The 23,971-nt window shown below is 42.4% G+C and overlaps 1 protein-coding gene across 3 annotated transcripts in view; it reads right to left on the bottom strand.

The window, feature by feature from the left end:
- The window catches only part of LOC135315277 (transmembrane protein 263-like), a 213,720-nt gene extending 210,162 nt beyond the window's left edge, over window positions 1-3,558 (bottom strand). For 2 of the 3 annotated variants that reach the window (XM_064462538.1, XM_064462539.1), the window contains exon 1: window positions 3,374-3,558. In XM_064462538.1, coding sequence (XP_064318608.1) covers window positions 3,374-3,538 — 165 coding nt within the window. In that variant the 5' untranslated portion in view covers window positions 3,539-3,558. Of the gene's footprint in view, window positions 1-2,858; window positions 2,933-3,373 lie in introns of all 3 variants that reach the window. The other variant, XM_064462540.1, reaches the window with a different exon arrangement.
- Window positions 3,559-23,971: the final 20,413 nt, after the last annotated feature.

The following is a 23,971-nucleotide window of genomic DNA, read 5'->3' as shown; positions in this document are numbered from 1 at the left end:
AACATCAAGTATCACAGGCAGTCAGAAAACCAGAACAATTACAGGCAGTAATTCCCCATTCATTCCCTTACATATAGCTATAAATTTCTCGAAGTAAAATGTCACATTTATGACACCTGTCTTATCCCAAAATACATAACTTAAATGCAAGCACGTGCGAAAGCACCACAAGCTCTCATTATACTTTGGAGAATCACTTCAATAAAAAGTGGAGCAGCTACTTAAGTGAAATCACATCTTGAGCTTGCCTTCCCAAACAAGAACTTCAGTACGACCTGACACTCTCAATGCCTTTCATTCCCCTGACCTTGGATTTAAGTTTGAGCAGTGACAGAAGCAATGTTAGATGCAGTCACTGCAGCAGGAACTGTACCAGGTAGCCGTCAGGGACTATCCTAACACCTCGATTCATTCACTGGTTGAAGATAAGGCATGAAGAGGTTCTGTTAACAAGGGCACAAGCACATTCTCCAGTGCTGCCTAGGTCGTGAGAAATCCAGCGCTTACCCACACAGAATAATACTGAAAACATTATTTTTCTGACAGTGTGATGTACAGGTGAAGGTTTGGTCATCTCCCCACAATTCTCCACTTCCTTAATGAATGAAACTGCCCTCCCCACCTGACAGACCTGGTACCCAGCCTCCTAATGCAGCCTGAAAAAGTCTATTTCCATACCGTCAAGATGCTCTCCCCCTGAAGGAAGCAAACACTTTAATCACGTATCATTTAAATGTTTCTACATGTAGCAACGGTCCACTTTCAAGCTGACTGCCTCTCATTCCTGTCCTGTTGTGCAGGAAGTAGGGGCCTTAACCAGTTTTATATTTTGCATAGCCTGAAAGGGCCCAGGGATACCATCTTTTGGCACTGCCATTGCTTGAAAGACATAGGAACAGAAGCAAAGTACATCGACTACCTTGAAATCAGTCCAGCTTCAACACCTCAAGCTTTAAAGTATGACGTTGCCACACTACTTTATTTCACTATACCTTTTTAATAGGATACTTACATTATTTGAGTTACATAAAATAAAAATACATCAAGCTTCAGCTTCCTCAGTAGTCAGCCATTAGTGATGGATCCTGAAAAGATCCCTTCCACAGCAGAATTCCCCTCCTGTTACCACTTACTTTTCTTCACCTGCTTCTTCCCTCCTGTAAGTAGGCAGACCATCTTTATATTATACATACTGGCATTAACTTGGTTTACTTTGACAGCCCTGCTTTCTCAGCAGCCTGCTAACCAGCATCAATGCGAAAGGCTCAAAACCAATACTGCTAAAAATACACAAACTCAAATTTATTTCCCAAAACATAACAATAATTAGGGGAGAAACAGGCACAAGATTACTTTTCAGAAAGCTTGCCTCTGATGTATTCCCTGCAGTGATCAACAACTTAAAACTCTGATTTGTTTTAAAGTCACACTGAGGTACGTGTGAGCAGGTCTGTAAAAGGGATTCGGATCTCATTCTCACACCGCACAGACACCCCTCCACCCGGCTTCTCCTTTCCTCTCCCTTTTAAGGGGTAAAAAGACTGTGCACAAACACTTTGATGCACTCCACTTGTTAGTTAAAAACATAATTATCCTCCCCCCCTCGCTTAAGACTTTAAAATATGCATCTGCAATGATCTTACAGGAAACTGGCAACTGCTACAGCAGAAGGTGGTACATATGGTAAGAAACACACACTGAAAGAAATTACCCACTCAGAGAGAAAACTGAACCCTGTTATATGGAAAAGCTCTAGACAGTGCTTAAGTGCTTATAACTGATTGGTAAAAAAAATAAAAAACTCTCCCCCAAACACACACATTTTCCTTACAATCAGAACATGACTCCGCTCACATCTTGCTGTACTTTGAATGAGACCATCTAAAACAGCCATGAGCCTTTCCCACTCCAGTGGGGCAAAAGAAGAATTTAGCACAAGCAATGGGCTTAGCAGGAATAATCAGATGTTTACTCTGCATGCAATAAAACAGAAACTGAAGGAAATCTTTCCATTTTTGGTCTCAAGCTGGATGTACTGTTCAGCCAGCTCTCTGAGGTTTTTGTTTTGCAGTATGAGTTAACAACTCACCCAGGGCAATAGCACTGTTTACCAATAACTGCCTTATATTTTTTTCTTTTTGTTACCCCACACTATTTGAACTAACCAGCATTCACAGAGAAAGAAAAAATATTACTCTTTACTATGAGGTTTTGAACAAACGCAAAACAAATAAAGAGCACTGCACAGAAGGAAACTTTCTTTTGTATATATTTATTTCATGTACTTGGAAACAGCCCCTTTTCTTTCCTCTGTTAGCTGCACAGACACTGACAGTTGAGAGTCTCTTGTGCATGGAGTCGATGGTTAACCTGAGAGACCGACGCAGGCGCCCTGCCCAGAACCCAAAACCTGCACAAGCTGGGCAACTTCTAACACATACTTACTTGTCTCAGAGGCTTGGAAGAAGGCCCACGCCAAATTTCTCCATCAGGATAGGTACAGACCATAGTTTCTGCCTCAAAGAGCTTACAATCTAGCTGATCAATATATTTTTTTACTGCTAAACAAATTGAGGAGACAGGGAATGCCTGGTGTACCTCACGTTTCAGGCTGAGTAATGACAGGGAGCCCTTTAAAAAAGTCATACACCTGCAAATTAAACAGATACAACAGAACATAATGGGGAAAAAACCAATAGCACAGCACTGCTGACTCCTAGCCAACACAACTGAAGAGACAACCTCTCAACTGAGAGCTGGTGTGTTACTACTTTTATAGCCCATAGAGGCATCCACCTCTCCCACGGCCGAAGCTGCCAGCCGGCTCGGGTTAGCCCATTTCTACCCTAATAGTTTACCACATTTCCAAAATTTTCCACATCCAGCGAACCAAGGAGAAAGGTGCCCATCTCCTCCACGGTCTCGGAAGGGCCTGCGAGAGAAGCAGCACAGGTGAGCGCCGGAGCTACTCCCGGTGGCATACCAAAAGCACGAAACCCCACGGCTGCTGGGGGAGTAAAACCGCCTACAGGACTAGAAGAGCATGAGGAAAGAAAGCCAGGGAAAGCAGGACGATTTCTCTGCAGAGACCCAAGCCCAGAGCGGGCCTTCCCCGGCTCCCACGCTGCCCCTGCCCGTCACGGCGCCGCTGGAACAATCGGGTTTTAATGGAGAGACGCGGTGTGAGAGGGATAAATCTTTCTCGGAAGATGTTTCCAAGAAGCGGCACCACATCCCCACGAAGTTAGAAGCTTCTGGAAGTTGTACTTCGTTAAGAGAGCAAGCGGCCACCACCTCCCGCCGCTGGTTACCGCCTCGGCCCCGGCCCATCGCCCCCCGCCGCCTTCACCCCGGTGACAACCGCCAGCATCACCTTCATGCCGCGTCTCCCGGACCACAGCCCGGCGGGGATGGAGGGAGGGAAGGAGGGCGGGCGGCCGCGGGCAGCGTCCCCGTCTCCCCCGGCGCTGGGGCTCCGGCTCCTCCCGCGCTGTGTGTTTACTTCAGGCGGGAGGGTGCGCCGGGAGGGCAGCGCCATGGCAACCCCGGCCGGAAGAGGAAGCGCGAGGCGCCGGGGCCGCCATTTTGGCGGGAGGCAGCCGGTTCCCATCTCCCGTTTCTTCTCCCTGCGGTAGATCGTGGCGGCGAGGCCTCCTCTTGTCGGGGAAGGCGGCCGAGGGAGCTTGCGCGGGGCTTCCAGTAGTGTTCTGAGAGACTCAGAGCCCAGAAGTTCCAACAAAGCCAGGCCTCCAGGCAGCATTTGCCAAGAAACCCTGCCAGCTGTGCTGTGAAAAAAACTCCCTCCTGATGTTTGATGTTAAAGTGTTTAAAAAATTATATTCACCACCTCAAATTTCCATTGTATACCCGATGGGAATGCAGCAAAGGGATATAAATTTACCCAGACATAGTCAAACAACGAAATGGTGTTTGGTTAAGGCGAGGAGCCTGTTTCTAGACTTTGGCTTTGCTCTGCTTGCTGACACCCTCTGCAGAATAAAACAATGTCTCCTCTCTAAATGTACTTCGTGTGTTTTGGGAGTTATTTTAAATTACAGGTAACAATCTTAACTGCTGCTAGTCAAGTGCTGAGTGGCTATGAGAGGTTGGGGCTCTCTCACATTATCCATGTCTCCAGCTTGCAGGTGGGGCTTTGCCCATGGCTGCTGCTTCACATGAGGGTGTCATGCTTGGTGGTGAATATGAGAGAGTTTGGAAATAGCCTGGCATGTAAAGGCTTCTTTCTCATGTGTAGCTTTAAAAGTATAATCGGGCACAATCACACACATGAATAGAAAGGTGTTATCTGCTAGCAAATGTTTAATGCAATGAGGGAAGCCAGACAAAGCAAAACAAAAAGAAGGGTGGGCTGAAGTAATGATTCTGCCCCAGTGAGGCCACATCTGGAGTACTGTGTCCAGTTTTGGGCCCCCCAGTTTAAGAAGGGTGTGGAACTCCTTGAGCAAGTCCAGCGGAGAGCTACCAAGATGATTGAGGGACTGGAGCATCTCCCTTATGAGGAAAGGCTGAGAGACTTGGGTTTGTTCAGCCTGGAGAAGAGAAGGCTGAGGGGGGAATCTCATCAATACCTATAAATATCTAAAGGGTGGGTGTCAGGACGATGGGACTAGGCTCTTTTCAGTAGTGCCCAATGACAGGACAAGGGGCAATGGGCACAAACTGAAACACAGGAAGTTCCAGCTAAACATGAGAAAAAGCTTCTTTACTGTGCGGGTGCCAGAGCAGGGGCACAGGCTGCCCAGGGAGGTTGGAGTCTCCTTCCCTGGAGACATTCACACCCTGCCTGGATGCGGTCCTGTGCCCCTGCTCTGGGTGTCCCTGCTCAAGCAGGGGGGTTGGACGAGATGATCTCCAGAGGTCCCTTCCAACCCCTGCCAGTCTGTGATTCTGGAACTGGGAGATAACATTAGGCAAATGATGGTGATGAGAGTTCAATTTTCTCTGATTTAATATTATTCCACAGGTGAATATTGAGCTAGTATATTATGTGGAGAACCTAACTACAACTCGACAAGTGGTAGAATCCGAAAGAGGAAAGATTGCTTTTGTTCCCTTTTTTACCCCTTGACTGAGAAACTTTGCATTTTTTTCTCCAAAGGATATGCCCACAGCAGGCAATTATATCTTCTAAATCATTCTTCAGTTCAGTGGACCCTATTTAGTCAGAAACCCCAAAAGGAAAAATGTGCTAGCTTAACAGCTGAAAATGCCTTCTCTTGGTGCACAGTGGAGGAAAAGCAGCTGATTTTTGTTTTTGTTTCATTCTGTCTTTTCTAATCTGCAGAATGTCCTTGGACAACAGAGGTAGAGTGGTACCCCAAGACTAATATTCATTTTTCAGTTAAATAGGGAACTCTTGAAAGACACCAAAGTAATTCCCTCGCCCCACATGGAAGACAACTACAGAGACCCCTTTTTTTTTTGCTTCTCAAAACACAGCCATACCTTAAATCATTATCTGGATCGCTTCTCAGAGAAAGTATCCTGTAACCCTTTCCTGGCACAGATTCTCATAGCAGAATTTACAATTTCTTCTGCACTTATATGCATACTTCACTTCAAGCACGTGAATCTTCTCAGAAGACTAGTAGTGGAAGCCAATGAATTCAGGGAAGGTTTCACAGACCACACTAATTCCTACGAACAAGCACATATATATGTATGCATATATAAGCACACCTACTATGTGTGTATGAGATATTACCCTATGTATTATATATATAATACTAACCGTAATAACACAACCAAAATATAAATGCTCTCCTGAACACACTATATAACAAAATTTATGTAAAATAATCTAGTCAATAGTATTTGTAGAAATAGATTGAATTAGATTTTTAATTGCATAATAGAAATCCATATTTATGTTCTAGTCAGATGGTGAATAGAAAGAAGTTCATATCATGTTTGCGTCGAGTTTAACATGTAAATTATAGCCTGATTCCCAATAAAATAATATTGCCTAAATTATAAAGGGTTAAAAAGTAAACTATCTTTTCCTTCATCAAGGTAAAATGAGACATTCTAGCAAAGTTCAAAATAATGCAGCTTTCTACATTTAAAACTCAAAATTATAGATGAACATAACATGATTTCTCAGAAAGTTCCTAAACCCCTAAAATAAAATATGCGCAATATTTTAACCAAGTTAACATTAAGTTGTCATGTTTGCTATGTCTATAGAACATTCAAAGAATATTCCAGCTGAAAAATCAGAACATTCTGGATGATAGACGAATGGGGTGGGGGGAAGCATAGGAAATGATAAGTTGTTTACTTTATGCTAGGCACAGAAAGTCCTTTATTCCTGAAACTATTTCAGCAGGTACTAAAAATATTCCCTAACAAAACTTTAAACAACACAGGCTACATACACACTAGCAGGTAGTGCAGCTCACAGGGTATGACTTTGTTCAGTTACGCAGCTGGTGCTAAGGACGCTAGATCCTTATTATACATATTGCAGGGGGTGATCACTTTGAACAAGCTCTAATACTTTAGACTAAATATTTTATATTCATACATATATATTAATACTTCAGACTGAATAACAGCTGTAACAACCGTGCATCTGGAATAAGGCTTTCCAATCTAGTTTCATCCAAAAGGATTTAATGCAGTTAACATACTCCAAGCCTACTCTGGTGAGATGCACCTCAAAAATGTGTTTTTATTGAAGCAAAAAGGCTAGTGTAGATGTTTCCAAAGTTAAACTCCATTGTTTGTAAATTAAGTGTTGTCTTTACAAGCCAGAAAATCCAGTCCCAACCTTCCTGAAGCATGGACCCCTCTAAGAGATTTACCCACCCGGAATTTTCAGTGAAGGCGGAGGATCTCAGACATCTTAAATGACTAAAGCATGGTTCACTTATAATTTCCTTCAAGGTTTCACCAGTGAAAAAAGATTTTGACCTTCATATTTTGACCTTCAGATTCAGCCGGTGACAGATGGCTGAACATGAGCCAGCAGTGCCCAGGTGGCCAAGAAGGCCAACAGCATCCTGGCTTGTATCAGGACTAGTGTGGCCAGCAGGAGCAGGGCAGTGATTGTGCCCCTGTACTCGGCACTGGTGAGGCCCCACCTTGAATATTGTGTTCAGCTTTGGGCCCCTCAGGACAAGGACACTGAGGGGCTGGAGCGTGTCCAGAGAAGGGCAACGAAGCTGGTGAAGGGCCTGGAGAACAAGTCTGATGAGGAGCGGCTGAGGGGGCTGGGGGGGTTTAGCCTGGAGGAGGCTGAGGGGAGCCCTTATTGCTCTCTGCAGCTGCCTGAAAGGAGGCTGTAGTGAGGTGGGTGTTGGTCTCTCCTCCCAGGTCACTAGCGATAGAATGAGAGGTAACAGCTTCAAGCTGCATCAGGGGAGGTTTAGATTGGATATTAGGCAAAATGTCTTTCCTGAAAGAGTGGTCAGGCGTTGGAACAGGCTGCCCAGAGAGGTGGGGGAGTCACCATCCCTGGAGGTGTTCAAAAAAACGTGTAGATGTGGCACTTCAGGGCATGGTTTAGGAGGCCTGGGGGTGTTGGGCTGGGAGTTGGACTTGATGATCCTAGAGGTCTTTTCCAACCTTAATGATTCTATGATTCTATGACACAGTCACAGTACATTCCTAAACAACTTTTTACAAGAAAAAGAAATATGGTTTCATAAAAGTTATCATTCTTTGTGGAGGGGTGAGTATGTGTGTGCAAGAGTGATATTCGGACATAATTTTTGCTGTGTAGACTAAAAAGCACACTCCTCAGGTACAGTATGGCATAACGGCATCTGCCTGTAATGTGTGCTGACTTTAGGAGATGAGATGCCAGCACTTTTTGCCTATGCTGATGACCAGACACTGGCTCAGAGATAAGAGTCTAATCAACAACTGAGATTCCAGATCTCACCCCTATGATGACAGAGCTTTCCCTTAGACATATTCTAACATATTGAGATAATTAAGGATCATTGTGAAGCATTCAGGTGGACTGAAGCATTAAAATAGAGATAACTGATACCAGATTAGACTGCTGCAAGGTTCTCCTTCACCTTTCCATACTAGCTACCTGCATGGATCATGCATTTATGACTGGCATCATAAAGCAGATTTGCCCTGTCTTGTTACCCCTGTTTGCCTCCATGATCTTTTCAGCCCTAGTTTCCTATGTTGCCTGCTTGCCCTGCATGACATTTGAACAGCCTTCGCATTGCCTGCTCTTAAAAAGGATAAGGCGTCATAAAAGGAATGCAAATACATTGTGATATAAGATGGGAAAACAATCAACAGTAACAATTCATTGTCACAGGTAGTCGCAATATGGTGGCAGTAGTTGGCTCGTGCTAAAGGGTTCTGGTAGAAAGGCAATTATCTCCAGACAATGAAGCTGCTGATTAGTAGTGACTGTAGCATTTACAAGTCCTCCAGACCTCTCTGTTCTGGATCCAAAAAGTCTCCCTTACTTGAGAAAGTAAATTGGCCACTGGCCTTATCAAGCATCCCAAGAACACCCACCAAACAAATTAGCCACAACTTTGCTACACAAAATGTAAGCAGTAGCCTTTCCTCATACTTATCTTGGTGAAGGACTTGTGTATTGAGATAACTACTCTGAATCTGTATGTTTTATAAGCTGATAGAGCTGTCAGTATAGCAGCATTTGATGCTTTCTTTCCTAACTTCACACTTACTACATCCCTGAAGGGTAGGGAGGTACTTGGGTAACTGGATATCGGAGAACACTCCAACTCCAGCAAAGAATTCATAAAACTCTGAGAATGAAGGTTTGATTTCTGAAGGCATAAAGGTGACTAAACCAAGGGAAGTTACATACCTGCAGCAGTCAGTTGCCTAAACACCACCGTACATTGGAATCTGAACAAGGTATCAGATGCCACAGAAAACATTTGTGGTGGAGCAAGGAGCATCATTTCGACTCCTACAGCCTGGACTGGTAACAGCCTAATTCATGAACTGATTCCTTTTAAATACTTGTCCCTATTAATTTTAAAACATCAATAAATCCTAATGGTATAACAAAAAAGCACAGACAATACGGAGATTCGGCTGTGTCGTTGGAGGCCACGATCTATAGTGGTAGAAAGGAGCATTCAGAGGTCCACAGGTGTCTACCTGCCCTCTCCTGAGAGGAGCCTCTGGCACCAAAGCTGAAGAATTTGGAATGCCAAAAGCTCACATATGATAGGGGTTTTTCCTCTGTGAGGATTTCAGTGTTTCACGTGCATTTTAGTGTTAGGTGCAAGGTGTAGAGGTAAGTTTAAAAGCAAAAGAGTGGCTCGGTGTTGCATGAAATAAAGGTAAGCCATGGTTCCCCCTGGGTAGAGGGAAGTCCTTTTCATCAGGAAAGACAAGGGGTATGAAGAAGGGGAATAGAATCAGGTATAGCCAAGTGACCAGCATATTCTTGAATGCCTCTTTAGGGGTAACTATACCGTATGGTAACAATAGGAGATTTATTAATAGTTTTTAGAATTAGTTATAGCTGGATTTGATAATTATTGCCTAGCTTTGTGCATATGACTTCTGAGTCTTGCAGATGGAAAGGAAGAGATTTTAACATTTCTCAATAATCTATTACATCCCTTACGTTTAAAGCAGGTTTGGTGACCATAGAGTATTAAAAATGGATACTTAAACAGTACTGCTGCACAAATTACTGCAAGCAACAGCAAGATTTGAGAGGATTTGAAATCTAAAAATAAGGAAATACTTTTATACCAATGTCTTTTCAATATCTATGCTATAGAACAGATCTGTTTAATAAAACACTTCATAACAAGGGTAGGGGTAATGTGCATTAAAACATGACTGAACACTGGTGCTGTGTCATTTGGTAATATTAGGGAGGATGGGGACTGTACAGCCCAAATGACGTCCCTGGTATATCTGCATGTCTTAAGCCTTACTGAGAACAGAATGAAAAGTTGGCAAGGGAAACACAGGTTTAACTAGCTGTTTTCACCATCTGAACTGAAAGGCAAAGTAGAAAGATGAGACACTCAAAGATGTTCATAAAATAGTAAACTTCTTTCCACCTTGCAGATAGCAACTGTTAAGAATAAATTGTTTGCACTCTCAAAGCTATTCTCTTCATGGATGTGGCACAGCTTGAGAGATCTGTCATTTTTGGTCTAGGGTTCATTGTTTCTCCCAGTTTTTTGTTTATAGGCACACTGAATGCATGCATGAAGAGACAGTGCAGCAGCTCCACTGTGAAGTATCAAGACAGTTTAAAAGGTATTTGCAGAACAGGGTAGTAGACTCTGCCGCTGGCAAGCCTTCAGGACTTGATAGACCTAATTCTCCTATTCTGCATCTCAGCTTCAGGTCACTGTAAGCTTCCTGCTGATGGGAGAGCAAAATAGCAAAGCCATTGACAGATTTGTGTCTTGTAATTAATTTTTACTATTTATGACTATAAAACTACATTCTCTTTTCTTACCATAAGTGCTACAAACAAGGTGGAAAACTACTTGGGATTGACCTTTGCTTTCATAATGTTTTTAATTCCCCTTTCCCCCTCATTCGGTGTTGTTATATTACTAACAGGCTTGGGCATGTTAAATGTAAAAGTATTATTCTTACAGGGGAGCTCTAAGCAAGCCTATAAAGATGTGATTTATACAATACTGAAAAATGGCAGTAATAGAAAGAAAAATATATCAGTCCTCTTACTAAGCTGAAATCATCTAGCTATCAAGTAGATATATGAAAAGAACTCAGTACATATTGCTGCTTCGGATTACAAATAGTACTTCAGCTTTAGCCTGGGGTTTTTTTCCTCTCTTATTGGGAAAGTTCTTATACAAAATCCATTCCAAATCTCTTTTTTAAAGACCCTTTTGCCCAGGGATACAACACCTACCCATTACCTTCTCACGCTGTACTGTAATCAGTCTGCCCACTTGCCTGAATGCAAATGTTTTGTGCGCAGTTGTGTAAAATCCTGAACTCCAAATATCAGCCTGGCTTATTGTGTCATTATTTTTGGTTCTTTGTTGTGTTTCTTTATAGTTGTTTGAAAGAGTACTGTTAAATGAGGCTAGCTGTTTAATGCCTGTGACAGAGCCTTTCACAAACCGTCCCATGGCAAGAAAATAAATATATCAAAGATGATATGAAGAGACACTGAACTATGACTATGGTCTGCTTGTTCTCACAGCAGCAAGAAAGAATGATTTTCTATTACACGATGGCAGGCAGTATTTCATGGTGCTTAGATTATATGTCCAAGGCACTTCCACCAACAGATGATGGCATCTTCTAGAGAGATTATTACAAAATGGGTTGTATAAGATAGAGCATATTGTTGGCAACCAAGGATGCTTAGATCCTGACTTTTCACCTGCAATGCATCTTGTATCATGCACGTCCCTGCAAGCACAGTGCAGACTTGATAGAATATGACACCAGCTGGAAGGATGGCATAAATGACAAAGCAATAGCCATTAGAGAAGCGTAACTATAATAGTTGCATCTCCCACTCATTAGGTAACAGATATAGAAGCATTCAGGGGATAAAATCCTTTCGTTCACTGAAGTTGTACAAAATTCCCATTAATTTCCATAGGGCTAGTATTTTGCTTCAGTTTGATAGCCTTCAGTTAGGTATCCTGCATGTTTAATTCTCAAACTGGTCAAGAATTGTATTTTGTCCAAAGTTCATATTTTTGCTCTTTTTTATTAGAATTTGCCTTCTTTGAGAATGAAGAAGATACTACTTTAGTTTAACTTTCAAATTAAATAAAGGTAGTCAGTTTGTTCATGTAATATATGGCTAGCTTTGCATCACTGAGAAAAATAAACTGACAAGATTTGAAAGGGCCTCATACCAAATAAACTGTGAAAGCATCTAATCTTATATGGTTCCAAAATTAAAACTCAGATGAGATTAATTGAAAAATCTACAGATATTCACCAGCCTTAAAAGCACCTGGAAGCTGCATTTCATAAAAAGATCTGTATTTGGCAATGAAAGCAGGTTTTGATCATTTTAATGAGGAAAAAGTGAAAATAAGTGGGTTTGAACTTTTGGGTTCACTTAAACAAAAGCTGCTGTATTTCCTATGCCTTTAGTTATTGAGCACAAAGGCAATTTATTTTTTTATGGAGGCTTCAAAGTCTTGCAGTAGAAAACTGGCTCTGCCAAAATGCCAGGATATGTAACCGGGTTCACATATGGACTTCCCAGACTTCAGAAATTTTTAATTCATTTTTACTTTGAACTCATGCCAAAGACTCTGAACTGTACAGACAGCAAAGCTCTGCTAGTAGGTTCTGCTGGCATTTGAAATCGCCAGTTATTTGTTCTCAAGATGCCAGAACAAGGCTCTAGATAATATTTAATCCCTATTACGAACAACAGAATTCGTATGGGGGTGTCTCTCTTTTCAGGGTATTTTTGACCTTTTCATCTTAAGTATTTTTTTTCCACCTACAGAGGCAGTAAATTCTTTTACAGGAAGGAGACATTGACATGATAATGCTTGCAAAGTTATGGTGTTTCCTTAAACCAGTTGTTCTGGCCAAAATTCTCCAAGGAATCTATCACCCGTTTTGTGATCTCCCCTTCCCTACGGTAAAGTTTATTCTCAGCATTGACAACACCGGGATGAGAAGTCAGCTAGCAGCCTCCAAGCTCAGGATATGTGGTTCAGAAAGAGTATTAGTGGCACTGAACTAAGATAGAGTTTTATTCCAGCATAAATTGTACCTTACAGTACTAAGGCTGAATTAAATATTGGCCAGGTTAACATTCTGCAGAGTTTGAGGTGCTTTTGGAGTAGGTGGAATTTTCCCTTCTCCTCTTTTCTGTGAAACACTCAGCTCTTTCTCCCATCTTGCTACCACTGCGCACACATCTGCATATGTATAGCTCTCTGAATTAAATTGTCCTAGGGGACAGATGGGAAAAGGTGGATAATCTGTCCCATAAGACAGAGAAGAAAATAGGAGTCAAAAATCCTCTTTTCCAGTTGTTAAAACAGAGATTGTTGACACAGTGAAGGAGAAAAAAGCCCCTCAATCCAGCCAGCAGTAGGTTAAATGTAGATAAGACATGAAGCATGCAGTATTTTTAGATCACACATACCACCCTGCTCGTGTCTATCAGGAACCTTTGGAGACCTCCTAAAGAAGACCTTCTCCCAGTTTATCTCCTGGCATTGGTAAATATGCAGAAAGGGGATTTTCTCCTTCATTTGTTTTGCCTTCTCAACACATACTGTTCTTGACATTCAGTCCAGGAATTCATCATGCCTGCTCTCACATGAATATTTGGACTCTGGAACCATCCCTATAGTGTAGCTGAGGGGGTGCTGCTGCCCAACCAACATGCCTTCCTAATGTGCCCAGCTTTCTAGCGGTTAAGAAGTGAAGGATGATACACTGACATTCCTCAGGCTCTCTCCAGTGCCCTTGCACTGGTAAGAGTTCCTCTGCCGAGTCTCAGGCCCATGCTCTGCAGGGATGCCTGTGCACAGCTAAACAGTACTGGACATTTATAAATCATTAACTGGAGCGTCACTCCCTCTACTTGCTCTAAGTAGTGGGAGCCAAAGGAAATACTATCATGAATCACGGCAGTGGAGAGACTTGGAACGTTAGGTGTGGCTTCCACATAAGGTTGGTGGAGCTTTGCTGCTTCTGTAACCACCTCTGTAGCTCCTTCTGCATCAAGGATCTGTGCCCTGAGATTCCAAGGATTTTGTCTTGCAGTCCAGTTCCGCTGGGTTGAATTGCATCCCAACAGAGGGCCTTACCCACATAGGTGCCTACCGCTCCATATAAGGTGCTTGTTAATATTTGCAAACATGCATCTTTATTAAGCGCAGTCACATGGCTTTATGTAACCTTTGTTGCAAAAGTAGACTGGTGTCCTCAAGTACCTGCTGCAAAAAGAGGAGATTCATTTGCTGTTAGCAGTGCTCTCCGTGGGTTCTTCTCACAGGTCATTAGGAAAAAGGCATTAGGCTTGGTGGGACCATCCCACAGTATGACATCTTGTCTTGTATCTGGTTTTTAGACTGCACAACAGGAAAGGACTGCATAAGTACTTCTTCTAATGACAGGGAGGTTCCAACGCACTGATCCCATTACTCTTTGATCAGTAAATTAGTTGCGTAAAAATTGGTACTCCTGGAGAGGAGAGATTAACAGCAGTTAACAAGCTAATCTTGTTTCTCTGCCAGGTCCTGTGGTAACTCTTCTAATCTCTACAGGTATACTTGGGGCTGTAAGCTAATTCCAGATCTGCTTGTCCACTGCAGCTTTAGCTACACACCCCTGTCCTGAAGTAGTGCCCTCGCACTACCTCTCCCCGGTCTTCTTTCCAACCTGACCACCGATCCACAAAGCATCCACTGCTCTGGATAAGATCTGTATTAATGGTCCAACACACCCACTAGAATAGCGGCAGTGTTGTTGAACTGCTTAGTGAAACAGGCAGAGATCAGCTACCTGGCAATCAACAGTGAAAAGAGAAACGTCAGTGTCACTGTGTTGTTATGATAGCTGGGAGAGATGCTTCGCTCATCACACAGGCACACTTTGTGCAGCTTTATTATTACCTACATTCAACAGCTTCTGCTCAAAACAAGTTACCACTGAGAGCAGCTGACAATACATATTGATGGGAAAGGGCAATCACTAGACAAAATTTTTCTAAAAATCAGGTCTGCCTTGATTTCTAAAAATCAAGCTGCCTATTATTTCAGGCTAGGGTAGATGTCAGCACCGGGAATGGTGTCTAGTCCCAGAGGGTGTTGAATGGTTCAAACCAACTATTTGTAATCCCAGGGATATGTGTTCCCTTTTTCGGTGTAATACGCAATCCATATGTAGCTTTTGCAGTTTATGGTCAAAACAGATATTGCTAGCTGCCATAGGTGACTGACTCCCTTTTATAGATTAAGTTCGGAGCCAGCTCCAGTCTTTGATAAATGAACTCTAGAGGATCTTCCTCTATTCTGTAGGTGCTGGTCTCACTTTAGTGAGAACAGAGACCCCCAGATAACGACATTGAGCAAAAGCTGCATGAAAGAGGGAATAATTCACCATGAATTGAACCGTGCACTGGGGATGCTGCATGAACAGGAATGATGGCGGCATGCATATTAAAAAAATGCCTGGCAGTACATCAGTCAAAGGATGTGCCTTTTTATATTTATGAATAATTAATTGAAGTTGCACGCAAAGTGGGTGGCAATGCCCCAGAGCTGATGATATAATACATAACCACTTTTTTGATAGAAATACAGTTCCCTCTCAGACCCAATCCACAGCAGCAAATTGGGGGAGGGATGGGGGAAGGAGATTCCTGCCTTATCACCACCACACAAACACACAGGAGTATTTCGCACAGACTGTTTAAATGCCTGTTACAGAACTTATACACTCTTAGAAATCCCTTGCAGAGCAAATATTTGTTAACAGTGCCCATATGCAAAACTCTGGGCTTCTGCATTTATGCATGCACTTATGCTTTTATGCATGCACTTATGCTTTTATGCATGCACTTATGCTTTTATGCATGCACTTATGCTTTTATGCATGCATATGGGGATTAGCATGTACAATTACTCCTTTTTCTAATTCTAGTGAAATGTGGTAGGATCACTACTGCCAAGAAAGGGAACTTTCACCTCCTTCATACACTTCATATTATTCTCCACTAATGGGTTGTGCCTGGATAATTATAGCTCTAGAAAGAAAAAAGGTGAGCTGGGCATACCAGCTGTAGAGCTGCCACGGAGTCAGGATATTAGCATAGCTCTGGCACAGGCAAGCTATATGGATCTAGTAACTGTTGAAAAATACATTAACTGTTTAAAAAGCAAAATGCTTAAGGTGTAATGCCTCAGTTCTCCACTGCATCCAGGGAAAGTACTAACGTTGCATAGCAGAACTGCGAAAGATGCCGTGGTTATCCCACTTCTGGCAGACAGCCTTCCCAAAGCACTGTCAGCTTCTTTTTTTTCCCCTCCCTTCACTGCTTTAATGTGCCTGCTGATGAGGTATCCAGTTCTTCAGCTGATGGAGACAGCCATGTACCCTTATATACCTGTTTCAGCCCCTTTTCCATCTCCACATGAAAGGCAGTGACCAACTGAAATATTTTTTCCCCCTCCTGCAGAATGTTGGGATCTGAAATACCTGACTTTAATATCACCCAGCACTAAGATACCACAGTAGACTCTCAAGATTTGCCTCCTCAATTATTTCCCCACCACCACCTACTTCATCTATTCCACTGATAAGAAGGAGCCTAGAAATCAGCTGCTGTTCATAAACATCAGAGAGGCAAAGCAGAGGAAATCTAGGCACGGATAACACACTAGGAAGAATGAAACCTCTTTAAAAATCCCAGCAACCTATTAGGAAATCAGGTAGCAGTAGATGTACAGGTTGAATCCAGTATGACTCCAAACTGCAACTGGAGATTCTCCTCTCCACTAGCACAAGCTATAGGGCTGCTTGCATGACACAGCCCCAGCATGGAAACTGCTTTTGAATGGCTCACCAATAACATGCAGCTGAAAACATCACAGTTTGGAGATGTCCGAGATAATAAAAATCTAATCTTTGAATTGCTGCTAGTATCAAATCAAATCCCAGTAGGACAATAAGCCAAACTCAGTCGAACTGCTGCATGTCTAACACTTGAGAGTCTCCAGAATTAAGGTTATTACATGCGTATCAGCTGCATGTGCTATAAGGCCACCAGGTTTCAAAAGCAAACAAAAACCTGGAAAACACCTGCATAAAAGCATTTTCAGGTAGTCAAGATAAATAGAAGAAACTGTGCTGATTTCTGAATTTATTGCTTTTTCTTCTGGGGATTATAACCAGCTGATACTCACAGCTTGGTGTTTGAACTACTTTTTGGCTGGAAACTCCACATCTCAGATGAGAGATAAAATTAGGAACTCAAATATTTATTTTAATGAAAGCTCTCCTAGCACATTTTTTAAACATGTGACGTCAGGTCTTAAGCTGTCGAAAGCATATCCCAAAACTGAGGAAGAATAATATGGTTATACTAATTCCCAAGTTTCTCCTCTTTGCTTTTGCAAAGAATGTCATAATTTACCCATGGGCAAATGAACTGTCTTCTGTCTCCGTACTTCCCTGTTCCTCCAGCACACCTGAAAATACCCATCCCTCTTGCACAGATCACTTTGCTCTTTGACCATTTATGCCTATTCATCTTTTTCCTGCATATCTCCTCTCTATTTAAGTGGCTTAACTTTCCCATGGAAGGTGGAAGATAGGAATACTTAGAGACCATAAAAAAAGGCCTTACAAGCTGATATTTTCTAACTGAAAAGCCAAAAATTTTGCCTAAGACAGTCTGGGCTGCTCTCTTCAACACTGTCTTTCACAGCTCAGTACCCTCAACTTTTTTTTTTCTTACTTCAGAAAAGAACACCTTAGACCTGTAGGATTGTAAAGTTGTATCCCCTCAGGTAAACCAGTGCTCTAAAAGTCAGCAATGGTGACCAGAATACAGCTATTTTAGTAGTAATGATATGCTACTCACCTAACCCCAGGCTGAACTTCCCATTAGAGTCCATCTTCATGACAAATCTTTACATCAAAGGATAGTTTGGGTCATTAGTAATGTTTCCTTGGAATCAATTTTAAGTTAAACAAAAGCTATCGTATGACATTAATACCTGGACTAGCAGGAGCTGGACTAAGCAGCCTTGAAGAGTCCTTGTAGTCTTTTATTCATGCCTTCATCATACTCATGATACCATCAAGCATGCACCGTGACAGAATTTTCAGTACTAAAATGAAAATTATTTAGTCACTTACAGTGGTGGCACAACCCTCTCCAATCACATGGGAAAATCCTGCTGTCAGCTGTATGCCATCCAGCACCACAGCAACTACTACCTGCAATCCTTAGGATTCAAAGCAAAGTACTTCGTCAGTAAGTATGATTAACCATAGAAACACCATCTCTAAGAAAGCTTCTCCTGCATAAAGCTAGATAGCTTCTTCAGTACAACCTTTCCAAAGGTAGGTCCCTGAATTCTGTACTGCTACTGGTATTAAGTGCTTCTGAGAACCCGCACACCTGTTTCAAATCCTAAATGTGGCTGAATGTGCTTCTCTTTAGCAATCGGCTTTGAAAGCCTGATCCTAATTGCTTGTCTAGAACAGAAGTAACAGCACCCAGCTACTTTGTAAGCGCTGGCAGGAGAATGCTTGATGGCTGGAGGCTCTGTTGCTTTGCCAAATATTACTTGTCAGGAAAGTGTAGCAATCCAGATAGGGAGAGATTACGTAGGACTCCTGGCTCCCAGTTCTCATTCTGCTACTGGGAGATGCTGGATAAGCTTTTTCATGAGTCTGCATCTGGATTTCTTTACTTGTGAAATGTGGCTAAACATCCCATTTCTCAGTACTCTATTTCAACTTATTTTCAAAATACTCCGAATGAGACTTGTTGAGAAAGTACTGAACGTTATTACCTGCTTGTATATTTTTCATGTCATATTTTAGCCTAGCGGTGTATTTTCCCAAGACATGTGCCGTCCCTACAAACATGCAGAGAAACTGAACCTATTCTATTTCTGAAGCTTCATCCTGACAATTTATGACAGAAATGTTTATTCCTGCCCCGTTGCCTGATGTTTAGCTATTAAGAAATTTAATCTGAAAGCGGTCTCTTGTGTATGGAACCAGTTTTGTTTCTTAGCAAGGCTTCAGGTTTCTTTCCCTGAAAGCTGCTGTAGAAATGCATACGTACAAGTACATATGTTCACATGTTTGTATAAAGTCAATGTTCTGGTTGCACAGAAAGAGCTGAAAAATGCACGGTTGTAACATAACGCTCTGACAAGTGTAACTCCCTAAAAGCAAAAAATTTAGATAAAAAGGATAAAAACTTGGAAAAGGCAAGAAAATAACATTATCCGAGGTAGAAATAAAATGTATACTAGACTTTGTGAGAAGGCAACAATCATGCTTAGATGTGTGGAGCAGTAGAAATAAAGAGCGGTAGTCACATCTGAATGGTGAAAATAAAGGGCAGTGTAAATTCTGACAAGTGGAAACATATCACAGGTAAAAAGGTAATTTTTTTTTTAAATTGGAAGTCTATCAGAGTTGGTGGAATCAGTAGATAAGCAAGATATAAAAGAGGGAAGAAAAGGTTATTTCAGAAAAACTGCGCATTTCTTAGTTTGACCTGTGCTACAGAGCGGGACGAGGAAGTTCCTGGTCAGATCATTCCTGACAGGGGTTGAATCTGAGGGAATCTCAGGTTCAGGAAGAATGTCTCAGAGAAAGTGTCATTGCTTAGAAGAACGGTTTTAGCACAAATCAGTGCAATGGACACTAACATCTCGCTAGGAGCAGGTGACGCTCACCCAGGAGTTCAGAGGCAGCTCAGCCACTGAGCAAACTCACAAAGTACTGCTTAAATCACCGCAGTGCCAGAGCTATGGGAAAGTGCAATCAAGCTTTAAAAAAGATCCAGGATGAGTGATTGTATTTCTTCTGTAGTCAGGGTTGGAAGAAATATGTAATAAAAATGGAAGCAGTAGACTCAGGGATAAATATCGTGTTGGGGCTGAGTCAACATAGCACTCACAGAGTCTGAAATGCGATCTCCTAGAGGTCACTGAAGAAGGCAGCGATGATCCAGTCGGTGATCAAGTGGATATAGTTATCTAAGCTGCAGTTGTGTTCACTGGGCAGTCCACACTGGGGTATAGGAAGGGAAGAAGGCTGTTGGAACACGTAGCATTTAGGGGTGGAGGGTGCCAACAGGCCTTAATGGCTTTAACTGGCCTCACCTGGGGCCTCCGCCCACAGCCTCTGTCTATTGGCCCAGGGGCTCCATATAAGCCCTGGTCCTAGCCTTTACTCCCTGCTTAGGCTGGTCTTGATCTCCTTGCTGGACCTGTGGTTTATCCTTGCTGTTAGCCTCGTCTCTGCCTTCAGCTTCTGGGTACGATTCAACACCTTGTCAACAGGCTGTGCTGAGGTACTGTACTCGCGCTCTGAGGGAGCAGCCCCTTCCTTGCTGTTCTGCTTTGCCCAATTTGTCTTGGTCCCCTTTCAGGGCAAACCAAGGAATGAGGCAGTGACCTATGTTGTGAAGTCAAAGTGGAGCTAGGGTAGAGCCAGAAGAGCATTTGGGTTCTTCAGTATAAGCTTTCTAAAAGCTTTTAGGAGGACTCATCAATAAAATACATATTAAGATTTAGAAGTCCTTTAGGGAAGATGGTGCAGGTAAATGGCTTATTCTCCTAATGGGCCACCAGAGCATCTCGGAGATCCATTGTGGCACCTGTATGTATAATCTGTAAGTATCTGGAGAGGGTGAATAGGGAAGTGGATGCTAGAACAAAGTTTTGAGATTGCTTGGGCTAATATTGATGCATCGCTTCTCAGCATGGGTTTCAGGACAGACTCTTCATGCTTGTGAGCATTTTCTGCAGGAAGCAGGTACTATTTGGTACTCTGCAGACAGGGATCAAAGGAGTGAGCGGGCTGTGAGTGGTGATGGGGAGTTCCTGACTTTCTGGAAGCATGTTCCACTTGCACAAATGACAAACCGCTAGAGAGCAGCATTAGATCAGGACTTCTGTTATGTGCCTGGACAAGTAGTGAATAAAACAAAGCATTAGGGTGATGTTTGCAGTTGGATGCTTGTTTCAGATGAGATTTTATCAGAACCGGGGAAGCTACAGGCCAGCCAGTTCCATCTGGCTCAGCCCTTGGGTACTTAGATAGTCAAATACTGAAATCAGCCTTTGTAGCTTGTCTCCAGGATCCCAGCTTTGCCCATGCATCAAGTTCAAAAATGATAGTAAAGTTCTTTTCAGCCTACAGCTACCTGCAAACCATAAAAAACCCCACAAGTTAGCTGTAACGGTTTCATCTGATTCTTGTCTCTAGCTGTCATCTCAGGTCAAGGCTCACCGACACCTACAGCTGAGCCAGTGCTGTGCCTTTGGATGTGTGCCTCTCCTTTCCAACATCGTGGTATCATTCTGACACTGGAAAGGTAGAAGATAAATGGTGGTAAAATAGCAGAGATCACACTGCTGTGGGAGTGTTTTAGGAGGAACAGAGTCTGAACACACATTGGTTTCAAACTAATTTCAACACATCTCAGCATTTACACTGGAGGTTTTTTTCTTTTAAAGAATAAATCTTTCATTTGAATAAAAATGTTTCTAAAATGGGGAAATATGTCAATATATGCTATGGCATAAGAAACTGACCTACACTAACACTGACTAATTTTATTAAAACTAGCTTTCAGGTGTTTGTGTCAAGCATATACTATGCTCTATAGTAACCTTTTCTATGAAAGGTTTACTTTTGCTGGCTGATAACTGGGACAAAGTAAGGACTAGGCACCATGGACCAGATTTACAAAATCTTAGTGTCATGATTGTGACCTTTTCTACAAAAGCCAAAACATTTTTTTTGCATTCAATCAAGGTCAATGATTTAATTATTCTAAACTGATTAACTGACTGGCAACTGAAAAGCAGGAAGTCTCATTTTCTTCTCCTAATCAGTAAATAATGAGACATGAATGCATGCTTTCACTAATCCTAGCATCCTGAAGGACACAAAGGAAGTTTTGTGCATGTTTTTGTGATTAACTCTTTTTAGCCTGTCGTAGCTTTGTATCCATTAAATGAAACTATTATGCTATTTAAAAGTGCTTGTCAGCAGAATCTGATTTCTGTCCAAGTGCAGTGTCACACAAAACAGGTTTAAAAAATTGTCATCTAGTAAGGGCAATACTTTCTATGATTGTGACTTAAATAAAAAATTAGGACTCTTAAGGTAGTAAGAACAACTGACCTGTTTAAACATATAGAGATACCATGAAGCCTCCTGAAAAGTAATAAGCTCCTTAAGGAGAAACACAAAGCTTAGTTAAGCCAACTGCTTGTTCACCAGCAATTGTGTGCATAACCTTTGGTGTGCATAGCTGGGAAAGTGAGTTATTCTCAGTTTTATTAATTACACTGGCTCCTTAGACAACCACGTGGCCTTTCACTCCTGAATTTTGTTTCCCTTGACGTTCTGTCATGGTTTAGCCCCAGTCAGCAACCCAGCCCCACACAGCCGCTCGCTCACTCCCCCCTGGTGGGACGGGAGAGAATCGGAAGAGTAAACGTGAGGCAGCTCATGGGTTGAGACAAAGACAGTTTAACAGGTAAAGCAAAAGCTGCGCACAGAAGCAAAGCAAACCAAGGCATTCATTCACCCCTTCCCACGGGCAGGCGGGTGCTCAGCCATCCCCAGGAGAGCAGGGCTCCATCACGCGTAACGGTGACTTGGGAAGACAAACGCCATCACTCCAAACGTCCCCCCTTCCTTCTTCTTCACCCAGCTTTATATACTGAGCATGATGGCATATGGTACGGGATATCCCGTGGGTCAGTTGGGGTCAGCTGTCCCGGCTGTGCCCCCTCCCAGCTTCTTGTGCCCCCGGCAGAGCACGGGGAGCTGAGAGAGTCCTTGACCAGTGTAAGCGCGACTTAGCAACAGCCAAAACACCTCCGCATTATCACCGCTGTTTCCAGCAAAAATCTAAAACACAGCCCCGTGCTAGCTACATGAAGAAATTTAATTCTACCCCAGCTGAAACCCGGACAGGTTCCTACACTCTAGTGCTTTAGCCAGGGAAAGTGCCCTCTGTGCTTTCCCGTTATGGAAAGATCATTTGACTTACTGTTCCTGTTGCTTTGATGATACCTGTTACTGATACAGAGCTAGGAAAAACCTGTGCTTAAACACCAACAGGTGTTTGGTTTTTCTAACTTTGTCATTTAATATTGTGCAAAGAGGGACTTGGATTGAATGGTGAAAGAGGTGCTCATTCTCTGCCATGGAATGAAGGTGAAACTAAGTAAGCATTACTAAGAATGTTGTAAACATCATATTAAAATTACTAACAAACAGTAGTGATAAAATATCTGGCAGATCAAGGGCAGTGTGGCTAAGAATGAGAAATGCCAAAAGACAGTATAAGAGAAGGCGTACAGAGAAAGAATGAAAGTAACAGCTGTGTGATCAAATTATTTGGATAGAGAGACCTGAACATCATTGTCTGCTTTGATATTCTAGCAGAATGTAGACAAGCAGCACCAAAAAGGAAATTTGCGTCTGCGAGACAACTTCTGATAATGTGTTATCAGGTGATATAAGACTAATCTATTAATTAGCCTTGAAAAATCACCAATTCGTTCTGGCAGTCAGGAAAATTAATTAAACAATGGGATGAATCTCCTGACTCAAGGGTTACTCTGGTCTGTGGTCTGCAACTGGAGTCAGTAAGGTATTACAGCCTTCCGCAGAATGGATATGCAAATCTCCATGGCACAACTTCAGAAGGCCCTGCAGTCCCTCCTTGCTGTACTCCTGGGGTGACCCAGCGCCAGGCTCTGCACAGTGATCTGGTCTTATTCTCTTGCTTTTTTTGTCTAATAAGTTCTGCTCTCTCCCCTGTCATTTTGTGATGTGCTCCTGTGACTCCCTCTGTCTCTCTTTTGAACCTGACCTTGAACAGGTTGCTCAGAACTGTGCAGTAGGACCTCTGGTTATCGGTGTAATGAACTAATGAGGACTTCAGAACTTCATCCTCTTACTGTCCAAAGCAAAAGGGGTCCTTTATGTCTATGCCTTCTTATTGCAGTATAATCTACAAGGAAATTGTAACTGTAGATGAATTGTGAAAGTCATAGAAATGTGGAATATTTTAGAAAGTTTAGGAACAAACTATTAGTAAGGTAAAACGAAAATATTAGTAGCAAAGCTTTACATACATCAACTAAAATTTTCCTAGCAAAGTACTCCTTAAAAACAAAGGACCAGCCCACGCATTTATCTGGAGAGGCACCCTCTGCCATCTTGATCTGCTGTGAACCACATAGATTGCTCTGAATTTTGCCTTTGCAGGCAATTC

This window comes from Phalacrocorax carbo, chromosome 10 (assembly GCF_963921805.1).
Source record: "Phalacrocorax carbo chromosome 10, bPhaCar2.1, whole genome shotgun sequence".
Lineage (NCBI taxonomy): Eukaryota > Metazoa > Chordata > Aves > Suliformes > Phalacrocoracidae > Phalacrocorax > Phalacrocorax carbo.
The sequence above is the reverse complement of the archived record's forward strand: the minus strand, read 5'-3'. Positions and strand labels throughout refer to the sequence as shown.